The sequence below is a fragment of the Cyprinus carpio genome, chromosome B7, assembly GCF_018340385.1.
Source record: "Cyprinus carpio isolate SPL01 chromosome B7, ASM1834038v1, whole genome shotgun sequence".
NCBI lineage: Eukaryota > Metazoa > Chordata > Actinopteri > Cypriniformes > Cyprinidae > Cyprinus > Cyprinus carpio.
This window is the reverse complement of record NC_056603.1, coordinates 43034573-43052384: the sequence shown is the minus strand read 5'-3', so window position 1 is coordinate 43052384 and position 17812 is coordinate 43034573. Positions and strand designations below refer to the sequence as shown.

The 17812-nt window shown below is 35.8% G+C and overlaps 1 protein-coding gene across 1 annotated transcript in view; it reads right to left on the bottom strand.

Moving 5' to 3' along the window:
- Positions 1 to 17812, bottom strand: part of LOC109080050 (adhesion G protein-coupled receptor L3-like) — a 288219-nt gene that overhangs the window by 101423 nt on the left and 168984 nt on the right. Inside the window, exon 6 of the mRNA XM_042726857.1 lies at positions 10212 to 11012. Coding sequence (XP_042582791.1) covers positions 10212 to 11012 — 801 coding nt within the window. The remainder of the gene's footprint in view (positions 1 to 10211; positions 11013 to 17812) is intronic.

The window sequence follows — 17812 nt, the reverse complement described above, 5'->3', positions numbered from 1 at the left end:
ATTCAGGGCCCCCCTAACAATCACATAGCAACCACCTAGAAACTACCCAGAACACCCCAGCAAAAACATAGTAACCACCTAGAAACCACACTTAGCAAACCACTAAAAACATCCTAACAACCACTTAGCAACCACAAAACAACCAGTGATAACACATCTGCAACCACCCAGAACACAATAGCAGCCACCTATCAATCAAACAAAACACACAAGCAACCACATAACAACCACTTAGAATATTCAATGACCTAGCAACCACCCAGAGCATGCTAGCAACCGTACAACAACTTCAAAGCCTTCAAAGTTCAAGCTATTAAACTACAACAAACTTCCTGTCTAAGAAAGTTTTTCTTGACCAACTTTTTGTCTTTATTTATTTTTTTATCCTTTTGACAACGAATGAAACCAGGTCCTGCCCTTATGCTTTTGCCTTGCTCAATAAATTTCACTCCAAAAACTTTCATGCCAAACTTGAACATAACAGGAGATAGATGAATGCATCCTCTGGATGTGAGCTTTATTTTTCCACTTCTGCAGCCTGTTTTTAGGAGTCTGCAGGTCTTGACTCTGCATGTTTTATCAGACCGAAGGCCAGACAGAGTCACAAGATCTCCAGTAGTCATAGCACAAGGCTGTGCTCCTCTGAAGTCACGGCTAAACATATTTCACTCTGCATATGGGCCGGATTAGGTCAATTACATCTGCTTAAAGGGGCCCTGCAGAGCAGAGCGCACTGGTACGGCTCGCCAACAAGCATCCCGCACCGGATCCAAACATCACTGCGTTCAACGTTCCCTCACATGTTCTGAATATCAGCAAATGCAAAAGCTATAAGGAAGAGAGCTGCTATTCCACACAGGAGATCAAATCAGGAGATCAGTATCTCACACGAAACCGTCCGTCACAACAGCTCCAGGAGGACATCTCAAACATGTCAAGTTTCCCAGGAGCCTGAAGAAAAACAAGGTCCTGGTCCAATAATGGTCACTGTTTTGAGAATTCATAATTCACTTTAGTGTAGCACAAAAATAAACATTAATTTCAAGAGAAATTCCATTGCATGTCCATATACAGAATGCCATGTTTATTTTGGTGTGAAACCATCATCTGTATCATATAAAGACCAGAGAAAATGTTCTGTGCCCCATGTAGGGTTTCCTTTACTGGTGTCAGTTGTTTTATCTAGTGCTGATTTCAAGGTGATTCAACTATGTGTGATTATTTTGAAGGTTACATTCTAATTGTATTATCTGATGCTGATTTAGTTATTGTTTGATGCTGATTTTGAAGATTATACTTACAGTTTTGTAATCTGAGGCTTATGATTTTGTATTGTGAATTTGAGTGCAGATCTGATGATGATTTCTGTGCTAACTTTGTTCTCTGATTCAAAGATATTTCTTAAATATCATGCTGAATTTAGAAAAATCTGAGTGATTCTGTTACCTGATGCAGATATTGGAGAATTATGGTTATTCTGTTATCTGATGCTTATTTTGGAGATGTATATTGTCCATGTCATCTGATGCTGATCCACATTTATTCTATTACATGCTGATTCTGCTATCTTGTTATCAGATCATAAATTTAATGTTGATTCTGCTAACTAAAGCTGATTTTGAAGATTCCACATGGATTCTGTTATCGGATGCAGATGTGTTTTTGTTATCTGATGCTGATTTAGGAGGTTCTGTGCTGATATGCTGAGATATGCTTTTTGAAGATTATGTTTCAGTTTTGTAATCTGAGGCTGATGATTTTGCATTGAGGCATTTTTCGGTTATTCTTTTATTCAATGCTGGTTTTAGAGATTCATATTGTTCATGTTATCTAATGCTGATTTAGATCTAATGCTGGTTTACATTTAATATTGATTCTGTTTTCTGATGCAGATTTTTTGTTGTCTGATACTTACTTTGGAGATTTCAAGGTAATTATATTATCTGATGCTGAATATGCACAGTTCAATGTGATTCTGTAACCTGATGCTGATTTTGAAGATTCATAGTGTTCATGTTATCTAATACTGATTGTAAGGCATTCATGCTGATTTTTCTTAGCTGATGCCTTTAAAAATAAGTCCATGCTGATTTTGCTATCTGATGTTGTTCAGGTATTTAATGCTGATTCTGTTACGTGATGCTGATTTAAAACTTTCCCCATCTGATTTGTTGTTGTTGCTGTCTAATATCTGATGCTGAATTTAGTCAGTTCAATGTGATTCTGTTATCTGATTCTCTTTTGTTGGTGGTGGTGCTGTCCAGTGCAGATTTTGAAGAATATGTTTCAGTTTTGGTTTCATGTCTACTGATGATTTTATTATTGGACACTAATCATATGAACCTTTTTGTTTTTAATCTGTGACACTTTGGGATTCTTTGTGAATATAAAGTGCATTATAAATAAAATGTATTATTATTATTATTACTATTATTATTATGACCCTGTGCAAACTTTGTTATCTGATGCTCATTTCAGAGATTCCAATATAATTAAATTTTTGAAGACACCATGCTGAATCTTTCAGTCTGGTATGATTCTCTTATATTGCACTGATTTTAGACATTCCAGGACAATTCTGTTATATCATGCATATTTTTAGAGATTCCCTGGAGCTACACAGAAACACATGAGATAGAACTGAAAACATACACACTCATACACACACAAGGCCAGTGGAGCAGGGCATAGGGACAGATGTTGTAATCACAGTGCGTATCTCTCTCTTGACTGCCTCTATACAGGAACTAAAGCTGGAGAGGGTACGCAGGGAGGGGGTGATAAAGTGCGACACACTTGTGCCCGCGAGCCAGGGGATTTTCAGCAGTGAGTAATGGAGCTGTGTGCAGTGATAAAAACCAGCCTCCAGCCAAACGCTGGGACCTGAGACCTAAAACATATAGAGGGCCTAAAAATAAACTTACAATGCTGTATGAGTTAAATAGGTGAGTCGAGAGCCTATCCAAGCTATATTTCACCCAAAAATCAACAGAAGCCTATTTCGGGATCATTAAGATTTTTTTTTTTAATTGTGACGTTATTTTCAAAAGATTTAAGCACTTTCCCCCACAAATTCTCATTACTAAAATGTATCCTTTTTTTTTTCAGTAATCTTCCTTATTTGATTCTTTTTCGTCAGTAGCTTGTATTATTGCATAAACAAATAAACATGTATTTAGAGGCCCTGTGCTAAATGGCACACATGATGTGCTTGCAAACTTTCTAATGTTGAATATAATTTCCGCGCATCAGGGAGCCACTATCAATATACAGAGTATTTAAATCACTTTGGATGCAGCTTGTGTTAGATGCAGGGTTGCCAAATCCCATTTTTTTTTTCCACGGAACTGGGCTGATTTTAAACTGTTGCGGTTTAAGTTTGAAATATTGCATAAATTACATTTGACTGAAATGCCTGTATTAGGGTTGGAACAACTTCTGATTTTTTAAAGTCGACATCGAATTGAAGTAAGTCGAGTCGAAGTCGACTAGTCGCAGATGACGTCATTAATGAACAAATAAGTCTGGAGCTGTGACAAACCCCTTGTGCACAGCTATGATATATGACAGCACTGCCCATACGGCTATTGCTCCTATAACAGCTCATTTTTATCAGTTCTTTTGCCTTTGGGTCGTTTTATTTCTCACAGATTTCTGCTCGTTCTAAATCAGATATAGATATAAAGTAGCACAGTAAAGATTACATTTATATGAATGCATTAGTGAGAGCAATTGCGTGTGTGAATTAATTCTACATGGCAGCATCTTTCTAGTAGTAGTGACGATGTAGATTTAGTTATTAAGAAATATATGCTTGAACTTTTCAGTTTCTAAGCTATTTTAATGAGAAACCACAGAACAGTGTTGACTGTACATTTCCACGCTGAATGATTATGTGCGCGCACGATTTGCGCGTGACGTATGAGCTACTGTCTGTGTTACAGTGCAGCAGCACATTAGGTTAGAACAGTGATTAACTTACCTGTACAATGAACTGTTTAGAATGTGCATTCTCCACTTCAATTTTGAGCATGCAGTAATATAATCACACGTCTTGTGGAGCGTAAATGTGGAAGTCCTTCGAAGATTTATTATCCTGTTGCGCCCTCTATAGGACCACTGACTAGTCAACGTCAAGCTTAAAGCATCATGGCAGAGCATTGAAGTCGACTAGTCCATTATTCTGTGCAACCCCTAGCCTGTATTAAAATATTTTGTATTCTACCTATGATAAAACTGTGGTAAATGTTAAGTTTTGTGAAGGATGGTCACTGGTAGGAAGCCTTTTTGCTGTGTTTATGATCAATCTGCAAAACAGCGTCTGTAAAATAAGTATGTTAGATATGGAAATGGCATATTTTGAGTATGGGATATGGTCATTGCGCTACTTTGGGGGAAACTTTAACCCCCCTCAACATCGTACAGGGGAAGTCGTGGCCTAATGGTTAGAGAGTCTGACTCGTAACCCAAAGGTTGTGGGTTCGAGTCTTGTACCGGCAGGGATTGTGGGTGGGGGGAGTGAATGTACAGCGCTCTCTCCCACCTTCAATACCACGACTGCGGTGCCCTTGAGCAAGGCACCGAACCCCAACTCCCCGGGCGCCACAGCAAAAATGGCTGCCCACTGCTCCAGGTGTGTTCACGGTGTGTGTGTGCACTTTGGATGGGATAAATGCAGAGCACTAATTCTAAATCACATGTCACTTTTACTTCACTTCAAACCAAACCTCTAACCATACCCAAAGACACCCCCCACCCCACTTGCATCCTGCCCCCACTGTCCTCTAAAATATGGTCATCCCTCTAGACCAGTGTTTCTCAAATCCAGGTCTGTGCATCTGTGCACTACCAGGATGTTTTAGATGTCTCACTAATTCAAACACTGACCAGATTCAACTTATCAGCTCCTTAGTGTGTTGAATAATGAAACATCTAAAACATTCTGGAATGTGGATCCCGAGGACTGGAGTTAAAAACTAGACCATAGGGTGTCTCATTTGCTATTTTATGACTCTGAAGGTGGCTCATGCCTCCCTTTTAGCTGCATTTGGATGCACTGGGACTTGTCACTGTTTGTGTCACTCTGTTTGTTTGTCCTAGTCAGACTGTCAGTCTGTGCAATAGTAGTGGGAATATTTCAGTGACTCTTTCTGAAGATACACTGAAAGGCCAGTAGGTAGTGACAGAAAACTCTCATTATTTATTTATTTATTTATTTTTAATTTATGTGAAAACTGCAAAATAATTACTTTGCATTTAAATAAGATCATCAGAGATCCTGTTTTGCTATTTAAGTAAAGTGAGTCATTGAATCATTTACTCAACCAGTTCCATTTACAATACTTATTTATTCAGGAATGAAACCTGAGACCTTTGTTAGGAAGTTAGAATTTTAACTGCAGCACTTTGTCTAAATTGTAAGTTACTCAATTTTAATTTCCTGTTTATTGTTGTTGTATAGCAATATCACACTAGCAAGTTGCTGTTCTGAATATCAGCATGGCTGTAATTCGGTCACAGATATTTACAGCCATGCTGATATTCAGAACAACAACACTGTTGCACGTCATTTTGCTTGATAATATCACCAAGGCTAAAAGCTTATAAAATCTAAAAAAAAAAAAAAAAAATAAAAAGAATAATAAAAAAAAATCCTAAAATCTCATGAAGCAGCTTTGCATTTTGGTTATGTTTAAGCACACAGTATGTATGCACAGTAGGTCTTGAAACAGCAATAGACCATGATGAACAGAACCCCATCAAAGAGTCACCTTCAGATGAAGATTAATTCCAGGAGAAACATGCCGCAGGTGTTGTGCTTTGAGAGCTCTCTCTCTCTCTCTCTCTCACACACACACACACACACACACACTGCTCTCTCTGCATGTGCGATTTGAGAATGCTGTGAGTGGGTCATTTCCTGACTCTATAAATGCATGTGAGAGCATCTCAAATTACACCATCACTTAATAAAGGCGACTTCACCTCATGTCCATCCTGCCAGACAGAAACACGCACCATTTCACACAGATACACACAACAGAAACATCCTCTATGCAAGGGTGAAAATGCACTGCATGCATGTCTGTGACATTAAACTGGATGTGTTATTCAGGTAGAAAGTTATAACAGTGTAACTAACTTGCTCAGCGAGATTCTCCTCAAACTATTGCTCCACAGAAAACTGACTGGAGAAGACAACAGTTCACACTAATGGCAACACTAATACATTTAAATTGTGATACTAGCATATTTGGATGTTGAACACTGTGCAGTGTACACGATGCCTATATTAAAAGTTAGCATGCTGACGGCTCATGACAGGCTGAGAGTGTGAATGTGAAGTGGCCACAGCTGTTACCTCAATGTCAAAAACACTTTCATTCATCTGTACCCAAAACTGAAACAAATGAAATGAAATGCATGCCGTCCAAACCGCTGCTGTCACCAGGGAGACATAACTGTGACTTTGAACACAGATTTGTCAGTCAATGAAAACAAAGCTTTCATTAAGAGAACACTCTTCCTCTTAGAGCTAGCTGGCTAAGACATATCAAACATCACTACTCACAATTAGAGTTTGAACGCCTTCAGTAGACATTGAAGGATATATTTCGATACATAGATATATTTTATATATTTTTTTAGAATATATTTTACTGTTATGAAAAATAATTGTGTGGGGGGGGGGGGGGGGGGTAGATTTTTATTTTATTTTTTATTTTATTTTATTTTTTACCCTGTAAGTGAATTTGATTAAAAATATTTTACATTTTTCTAAACATTACTTGCATGTTTGTGTGATTATTTAAAATCGAATCGATTGTAAAATAATACAGTTGGATTAAATGCAATATTTACTTTTCTCTATTTAATATGTCTAATTTTTTTTATCTAACAATGTGGGGGCAATTACAATACTTTGGCTGGCATTGAGGGTGACCATGAAAAACAATGGTGTGAAAGTAATTAAAATTTTTTGCAAATGATTTCACTTTTAGTTTCTCTCAGCGATGACCCCCAATACGCCTCTTGCGTATTACTGTGCAGCAGTAACAGTGTTTTTCCCACAGTGTTTCCCACACAAGTTTTCTTTATTTAAAAGGCTTTTAATTAAATGGCGAAAGCGCCGATCCACGACATTCCGACTTTCAGTAAGGAGCCATGAACTTCTTCCCCTCCACCAACTTCACTCGATGCTTTCCAATTAAAGAGAACATTCCAAACTTTCTGCTCGACCACTAACTCAAGCAAACAGCACTGAAGCTCACTCGATCTGTGTGCCGCCCGCAGACACCAAACAACTCATTTAACTAAATCAAAAGGCAGAGCTTCCATTTTCACAACCACAACATTCCCATCAGCAGCTCCACCCGTGGATTCACCAAAATGTTATTAGTAGCTGTGCTTTTAAGGAGGAGGCTGTGAATCGAATTAAAATGTGTCATATTTCACCCTAACATCATAAGAAATACAAGTCCGTATTTTGCATAACAGAAATAAAGGTTATTTGTAAGACTGAAAGGTTTGCAATTTTTTTGCATTGTGACATTTCATTAAAATAATATAAAACTTCATATACATCCTAAATATATTTATCCCCCCCCCATTCCATTCCATGGTCATTATAATTATAATAAGAGAATAATTATATATATATATATATATATATATATATATATATAGAGAGAGAGAGAGAGAGAGAGAGAGAGAAAAAAAAAAAAAAGAAAAATAAAAAAATAGTCACATTTTTATTTAAATACAGTAAAACTAAGTTATGCATTTATTTATAAATCAACAAAAATAAATTAAGTAGCACAAATAAAAAAAAACTAAAAAAGTAAAGTTATATATTTAAGATTATTATTTTACATAATGTTTTAGTTCTTATTGTGCAGTAATATAAAGTTGGGTGTAAAATTTGCTTAATTTTTATGTATTAAAAAAAAAAACCTGATGTTAAAAATAGGCATTATATTCTTTAAAGACCTCAAGAATCAGTTAATGGGTGCACTGATGTATTTCCTGTAGAAACAGGAAGTTGGGAAAGAAGATATATGGACATATATCAGAGACACCCAAACAAAAAAAGTTTAATTTTTGTTCAATTAATTATCATTATACTACTATTATTCTTATTCTTCTTCTTATTATTATACTGACTATAATATAATCTAAAAAGTGTGTATATATATATATATATATATATATATATATATATATATATATATATATATATATAGATATATATATATATACAGGTCCTTCTCAAAAAAAAACTAGCATACTGTGAAAAAGTTCATTATTTTCCATAATGTAATGATAAAAATTAAACTTTCATATATTTTAGATTCATTGCACACCAACTGAAATATTTCAGGTCTTTTATTGTTTTAATACTCATGATTTTGGCATACAGCTCATGAAAACCCCAAATTCCTATCTCAAAAAATTAGCATATCATGAAAAGGTTCTCTAAACGAGCTATTAACCTAATCATCTGAATCAACTAATTAACTCTAAACACTTGCAAAAGATTCCTGAGGCTTTTAAAAACTCCCAGCCTGGTTCATTACTCAAAACCGCAATCATGGGTAAGACTGCCGACCTGACTGCTGTCCAGAAGGCCATCATTGACACCCTCAAGCGAGAGGGTAAGACACAGAAAGAAATTTCTGAAACGAATAGGCTGTTCCCAGAGTGCTGTATCAAGGCACCTCAGTGGGAAGTCTGTGGGAAGGAAAAAGTGTGGCAAAAAAACGCTGCAACAACGAGAAGAGTTGACTGGACCCTGAGGAAGATTGTGGAGAAGGACCGATTCCAGACCTTGGGGGACCTGCGGAAGCAGTGGACTGAGTCTGGAGTAGAAACATCCAGAGCCACCGTGCACAGGCGTGTGCTTTTGAACCAGAAACAGCGGCAGAAGCGCCTGACCTGGGCTACAGAGAAGCAGCACTGGACTGTTGCTCAGTGGGTCCAAAGTACTTTTTTCGGATGAAAGCAAATTTTGCATGTCATTCGGAAATCAAGGTGCCAGAGTCTGGAGGAAGACTGGGGAGAAGGAAATGCCAAAATGCCTGAAGTCCAGTGTCAAGTACCCACAGTCAGTGATGGTCTGGGGTGCACATGTCAGCTGCTGGTGTTGGTCCACTGTGTTTTATCAAGGGCAGGGTCAATGCAGCTAGCTATCAGGAGATTTTGGAGCACTTCATGCTTCCATCTGCTGAAAAGCTTTATGGAGATGAAGATTTCGTTTTCAGCACGACCTGGCACCTGCTCACAGTGCCAAAAACCACTGGTAAATGGTTTACTGACCATGGTATTACTGTGCTCAATTGGCCCTGCCAACTCTCCTGACCTGAACCCCATAGAGAATCTGTGGGATATTGTGAAGAGAAAGTTGAGAGACGCAAGACCCAACACTCTGGATGAGCTTAAGGCCGCTATCGAAGCATCCTGGGCCTCCATAACACCTCAGCAGTGCCACAGGCTGATTGCCTCCATGCCACGCCGCATTGAACAGTCATTTCCGCAAAAGGATTCCCGACCAAGTATTGAGTGCATAACTGAACATAATTATTTGAAGGTTGACTTTTTTTGTATTAAAAACACTTTTCTTTTATTGGTTGGATGAAATATGCTTTTGAGATAGGAATTTTGGGTTTTCATGAGCTGTATGCCAAAATCATCAGTATTAAAACAATAAAAGACCTGAAATATTTCAGTTGGTGTGCAATGAATCTAAAATATATGAAAGTTTAATTTTTATCATTACATTATGGAAAATAATGAACTTTTTCACAATATGCTAATTTTTTGAGAAGTACCTGTATATTATATATATATATATATATATATATATATATATATATATATATATATATATATATATATATATATATATTAAACTTAAATACATTTTAATATAATATTAAAATGTATTAATATTAATATATATAATGTTGGATATAATGCAACATTTACATCTGGCCAGTGTATGAAGCCTGATTTTTGGACCTACATATTAAAAGGTTTTAGCATCTTTGGTATAAATGGAAGGGTTTTGTAACTATGATTTTGTCAACTCCTGTATGCAAGTAAATAGTCAATCAGGCTTAAACAAACAAGAAACAAAGCGGCTTAAACCTTGCTACATTTTTTTTTTTTCGTGCAATTAATTTTCATAGCTTTCAAAACGCTCCAGCTCTTACCTAGCCTGTTGTCCAGGACTCCGAAATCCAGCGTATACTTGACCACGTGGTAGTTATTCCACACATAGAGCAGATTGTCTCTGGGATTGTAATCCACGGCAGCGATGTACTGGTATGAGTTGGGGAAGGGGATGTCCAGATAGCCATCTTTGCTCAGCTCCGTGTTGTAGATGTAGTCGATTTTATTCCCGGTGGCTTCGCTATCGTCGTCTTCGTAGACGGTCTTGATGACGTACAGGATCCCACAGATCATGAAGGCGTTGGAGGCAGAGCGTTTGTCGTAGGCCGTGTCCCAAGTTCCCTCCACACGTAACGTATACGGGTTGAGCTGGCTGATCACAATCCGTCCGTTATTTTGCTCCGTGGCGTAAATCACCCAAAGGCCGTTCTCATCCACGGCCAAATCGATATCAGACTTGCCTCCCCAGCGATACGGCGAAGTGTCGTGGTAGTTTGCGCTAGCGATGATAGCCTCGCCGCTCTTGATGCGAGTGCGCAAATCGAACTTGACAATATTTCTGGTTCGCTCCTTGTTGAAGAACAGTGCTCCGTCGTAGACGACGAACCCAGTGCCATCCACCCGATGTGGGAGCTTGTAGGTCGTGGTGGGTCGTCCTGCAATGAAATCCTCTTTGCTGGAGTATTCGGTGAGGGTGTCCGTGCGATACGGCGTCCAGGGCATGTAATAGATCTTATCCGAGGCCTGGAGGGGGTCTTTGCACCAAGCTCCTGACTGGTGGTCCGACTCGAACAGATGCTCGCTCTGATAAACGCCACGCAGGAGCCCTGGGCAAAGAAAAACTACAGACAAACACAGAGAGAAAGACAAGTGAGAGCGGGTTTGAAAGTACTTTCATTTGATACGACAGATAGCAGGATACACTACCAGTTTTTGAGCAGGAAGATTTTTAATGTTTTTCAAAGAATTCTCTTCTGCTCACCGAGCCTGCATTTATTTGATTCGAAATACAGCAAAAACAGTAATATTGTGAAATATTTTACTATTTAAAATAACTGATTTCTGTGAGAATATATTTAAAAATGTAGACTCGTGTGCATCCGGAAAGCACTACAGTCAGAGGACAGACAAACATATAATGCTTATTTGCAGCTATTTGAATTATATAATACGTTATTACTAGTAACTTTAAGTTAAATTCAGATTTTGCTAAAATGTAACATTTAAATAATGAAAATTTTAAAAAAGTGGTGCAAGATTTAATTTGAAATCATTTTCACTCACACAAATCTGATTGTTTTCATACTCCAAAAATCAGATTTATTTATTTATGTATTTGTTTTATGGACTTTGAAAAAACATGTTATGGGTATTATAATCATGCTATGAGCACTTTCATGTCCCAGGGGATGATTTTTATGAAAAGAAAAAAAAACACACTAAAACAGTACCACTTTACATCAGTTTTCATTTTTTTTGCTACAAATGTCTTTTAATTTGGATCTTACTCTTTAACACTCTATTAATTTCATTAATTGCATTACAATAGATATCTATTGTAAATGTATTCTGGCATGATTTATTACATCACCCCAAACTCTTCACTTTTCTATGTGAAACACTAAAGGAGTAATGTAGAAGAACGTTCATGCTGCTCTTTTCCTCATACAGTATAGTTAAGTTTAACAGCTTTTTCATTAAGGGACAATATCTGACCTCTTCATTACTTAATCGACTACTTAAATCAGTCAGAATGCTACAGATTAGCGGTTCTCAACATATAAAACCCACTGGTTTCCAATATGATATTCGGAAGCTCTCTATCAATACCATTTATGCTGATTCTTCTTTATATATTGAAGTCATTAATATACTGTATTAATGTGCTTAAATAAAATCACCAAGATTAATTTTTTGTGATTCCAAAAGGAATGTTTTGTGTTCCAGAACTGTATGTTCTTCGATAAAAACAATAGTTATAAATATAAAACAATTACTAAAAATATGTTTCCTTTTACAGTACATCTTGATTTTTAGCATTTTAATTTAGATTAGAGTTTGATCATTTTAATATAGTAATAGTTTATTACTTTAAATACTTTTAAGTCATCCCGAGGCCCCCTGGTTGAGAATGACTGCTATAGATGATTTCCAATTAACTTTTAGCAACATTGTTGATGCATTTTTTGCATTCGTTGATGCATTGGTTATTTTGAATTTGGGGGGCATTTTTGCCCCGATCCTGTGTTCATTTCCAATTTCTTCAGAATGTCTTCTTCTGTGTCCCACAGGAAGCCAGAATTCCACAAGGGTTTGGAAAAACATGAGTTTGAGTAAATAATTTTTTCTCTTTAGGATTGAACCAGTCGTGCATCTACTCCAGGAGCGCCAAACTATCCAGTAGAGTTGAGCTCAGCCCTAATAAACACACCTGAAGCGGCTAATCAAGGTCTTCAGGGTCACCAGAAGCGTGCGTTGGATCAGGCTGGATCTGAACTCTCTCCCTCCAGGAGACAGATCGGGTGCGTGCCGAAAGATTTCACTTCCACCTGAAGTTGGCATTTAAAATTTTGATAAATAAGAGGCGGCTTATTAATGACGGCTGGTCAAAGGGGCCAGAGGCCGCGGAGACATAACAATGAGCTTATATTTATTACAATCCGAACGGATTCCATCCCGATGCTAAGATATTGTCAATTTGTGTCAACATGATTTATTGCGTCTGCGCGCACAAAACTAATAATAAGCGTATTTTGCTCCATTCGGCTTCGCTCTAAGCAGCAGCGCAGCATCAGAACAGAAAGATTGTGTATTTTTTTCCAGGGCTTTCGCCTCGAGAAATTGATTAAAGCCCAAGCCTGACTGCGGCGATCCATACACTTAACCAGATTAGGTTAGAAATATATAAACTCATTCCAATTAATTTCCTGCGAGGGTCAAATCTGTTGATACCACAGACAGTGTAATCTCCGCTACATCTGTGATGTTTATGATTGCAGAAACGGTCAATAAATTAAAGCCAAACGCTGCTGTTCTTGCAGCTGGAAGCTTTTATCATATCTGGCCGCTTCGTCCACTTTCATGTTCCAGCGGTTGATTTTATGAAAACAATAAAAAGGACTCTAAAACGGTCTTGTTAAAATGTTTTACTTTCAGCTTTCAATTTTACTGCAAATGCCTTTTATGCAGATTTCACTGCTTTACCCTTAACTTTCAATGCTGAACTATGAAAATCCATAATAATATATATAAAAATATAATACTTGTGTGAATAAATAATACTTGAATACTGCATGAAAATGATTTGTGTGAAGATTATTAATACATTATTATTATAACAATTTATTCACTAAGAAAGCTTTATTTAAAGTTACTTTATTTATTTATTTCCAAATAATGCAAGAAGAGTGTAAATATATTTCAAACATATAACAGTGTGAAATTATGTGTGTGAAGATCGTTAATATTTTCTTATGATTATTATAGCAAATTATTCTTTTATAAAGTTTTATGTAAAGTTACTTCTTACCTCTTTTTTAACCAAATGATGAAAGAATGGAAATATTTAAAATATTTAATATAACCTGTAATGCATAAACAGAACAGAGTTAAAAGAACCATTAATATTTATTGTGGGAAATTATTTGTGTGAAGATAATTCATGATTATTAAAATAATTTTATAAATAAAGCTTTATCTTGTTATTTCTTACTATTGTTTTTACCAGATTACACAAGAAGTGCGAACATATATTTAAAATAAATGATATAATGTACAACGGAGACAATAAATAGAGAAAAAAATACATTTTAATATGTATTTGTGTGTAAATGATGTGTTAAAATAATTCATCATTTATTGTAATTATTCATTTATTTTCTAATAAAGCTTTATCTTAAGTTACTTTTTTTTTTTTGCAAATTATGCAAGCGTAGTAGATGTACTGTATACAATGTAACATATTCAGAAGTATATAATATAACGTATTGGAATAATAATATGATGGATGCGGATGTTGAGGAAATTACATTTCTTCATTACGGTCCAGAGGAAAAATGTCAGATTTCTCCAGCATTCCATTTATGCTCACATAATTAAACAAAATAAGCCAGTGAGTTTTGAAAGTTTCTTCTAAAGGAATTTAATTCCCAAAAGTCCACAGGGCCAAAAGTGGGCATAGTTGAAGAAACTCATTTCGAAATAAAGCTTCCTCTGGCTCTGTGACTGCGGCTCCATTAGTTAGTCTGAGCGTCCCCAAGAGAAAAAATGATACTCAACCCAAAGAAAACACATTATCCATAAATACTAAAGAATAGACACAGATTGCCTGATCAAAAAAAAAAAAAAACAAAATAATCCCCTACAATTACAGTAATATACAGTGTGTATCTAAAAGCGGCGTTTAAAGCGAAGCCTCAAATACCCACTGCAATCAAGATCAGAGAGCTCTAATGATGCTGAGCCCAGCGCAGCTACAACACACACATCCCGTCTTCACACAGAGTCTCTAATGAAAGCGCAGACGAGGCCTGAGAGCGACTCCAGATGGACCTAAAATATTACTCGGCCTTCATTTACTCAATCCAAAGCCGGTCCATAGAGTTGTTTTTGATCAGTAGGGCGCTAAAGGAGACGTTTGACAGAATGCTCATGCTTCTCTTTTCCTTATTATGAAAGTAAATTGGAGTCTTTGCAGCTGTTGGTTAACTAGTCTATTAGGTCTGCGGCTACTGCAACAAAATATTTTTGTAATCAGTATTTTTGTCTTATTTTCCAGCAACATGCCTACATGCGCTTAAACTAACTTTAAGAGGACATTTCTTGAATTCTTATGATTTTATTTCTCCATTATAATTTCTATATAGACTTGTGTTCAATCTGACAAGGAGGAAAGAAAAATAAATTCAAATTCAAAATATATTATTTACTCAAAATATATCCCGTAAAAACAAGTTTTAATACATTGTGAAATGTTGCTTTAGTAAATTTAACAAAATAAATGTATTTATTTATTTTTATTCAAAAAAAAATAACCGTTTAATTATACTATAAATACATATAAAAAAAAATATCTGTGTGTGTATATGTGTGATCTAAAACAATATTTTTGTCATATTTTACAGCAAAACATTCCACTGTCTTGTATTAAGTTTATTTTTCTTCCCCATTATAATTTATTGTTCAGATTTATGTTTAAAAGTAGTTGACAATAGGGTAAGAAAAGATAAAATATATATATATATATATATATATATATATATATATATATATATATATATATTTAAAATATATTTTGAAAATGAGCTTTAATATCTTGTGCAAGGTTTTATTTTTTATTTATTTATTTATTTATTTATTTAGGCAGTTGGGAGAAACAGCAAAAAAGAGCTCACGCTGCGCAGCATTTTAAACTGAAGATAAACACTGACCAGCTGACTAGTGACTTCTTTTCTGGATGACTAATCGAAATGAACAGTCATGCAAAGCCCAGTTCACAGTGACCTGGTCTGTCAAGCTTCAAAAATAACAAAAAGCACCATAAAAGTACTTCACATGACGGCAATACACATCTTCTAGAGTCATAAAGTCTCTTTTGAGTGACAAATTTGAGTCGGCATAAACTAAAAATCTCCCTCAACCCCTCAAACAACACATTTTATGTGTAAATATCAGTCTGTTCCTCGTGCAAAGCTTCTGTTTGGCTTTAGGACACTTGGTCAAACACCACACAAGTCATGGATGATGTTTTCTTGTTGTTTTGGGAGCTTGGACAACACTTGAAAAAGGGAGCAAATTCTGCTAAATCTATCCCACAGAAGAAAGTCACAGGGTTTGAAGTAAACGTTAAAGGTTTTCATTATTTGGTGAGCTATTGCTTTCAATATGATCCAGTCCAGATGAAGGAAAACACCAGGAAGAGATGAAATGAGGAAGAAGAGGGAGTTTGTCTGAGTTCTGTGTTTTAATGCTCATCTCTGTGATCGTCCTCTGATCTCAGATCAGTCTACAGCAGCTTCACATCCAACAGAGGATCAGGGGTAAAATTAATAATAACATGCAGCTAAGCACGTAATCATGCAGGATAGGATAATAAAGAGCCAAATAAACAGGCTTATCAACATTGAAAAAGGGCAGAGAAAAAAACACTCCCCGTATACTTTGTGTTGTTAATCTCAAAGGCTGTACATAATTATTACGGTATTATTACCATTTAAAATAGCTGTTCTATTGTAATATATTTTAAAAATGTATGTTTTAGAATTTAATTTATTCATGTGATGCAAAGCTAAATTATTATTTGTTATTATTATTATCATTATTATTAAATCATTGTCATTTTTTTTCAGAATTCTTTTGATTAATTTAAAATAGTGTTTATATGGGAAAGTTAAAAAAAAAAAAAAATAAATAAATTGGATGTATTAATTTCTTATAAATCAATCAATCAACCAATCAATAAAAAATGAACAAATGAAAAATCTCCTGACCCTAAACTTATGAATGGTAGCATGAAAATACACTAAAATTGAATGTATTTTGGTAAAAATTAATCTACCATTTCATAGAAGCTGGTCAAATTAGACAGATGCCAATATGGAGGGGATGTGTTATGAAAATAAATGTGTTTTGAAGTGTTTTATTTATGAATTACTGGCTGCTGAGAGCATGAAACTATCAATATTCGAGAGACTGTTAGAAAACGAAACAGTCAATTTTCCTTTTCAGCCTGCCAAATTAATGTTTTGGAATATTTTTATGTCTGTGCAGTTCATGGTGATAATAAGAAGTTTGATTTTGGTTCAGTTTTGCACAATAAACAATTTTGGCTCTCAGTTTCTAATATAAAATCTAATTCCTGAAGCAAAAGCAGTAGAACAAAAACAATCAGACCTGATAGATTCAGCCTTGAGACGTGTGTGTGTGTGTGTGTGTGTGTGTGTGTGTGTGTGTGTGTGTGTGTGTGTGTGTGTGTGTGTGTCTGATGGTGTCACCCTGAAGGTTAGCAGCACTATCATCATAACGATGTCATTTAAAATGCTGACAGCTCATTGGCCGGGTTATTGATTGGGCTTCACTGGATGTTTTAAATGGGAATTAGATTATGAATATCATTACTGTTAAAGTGCTAACGGGGCTCTGCGAGCACTTATCCGATACACTGATGCTGGAAGATCTAATTAGCTGGCAGATGGAAAAAAGGATACATAATATTTATAGTCCTGAACAGACAAACTCGACGCACGCGTGAAGCAAATTCTGCAGCATTTGAACAAAATGATAAAGCTTTGGTTATAAATTCATTAAAGCTACATTTATGTGTTTCCATCTTTGTCTGTGTTATTACCACAGCATCAGCAATGCCTCTTATCAGTTTGTTTCAATGTGCAATTTTAATGCAATTATATTTAATAACTTCACGTGTAAAGTTATGCAAATGTCTCTGTTTATGATCTTTTCATGTTAAAAGAAGATTGTTAAATAAACAGAAACAAAGAAGTGCTTGATTTCATGGCAAAACGCACACAAACCTTGCTTTTTTTGTTTGATTCAGTTTATTGAATCAGTTCATTTGGACTGTTCATTTCAATTGATTCTGAAAATCCTTTCTCCAGAAGTCCATTCACTGCATTTAATGATATTT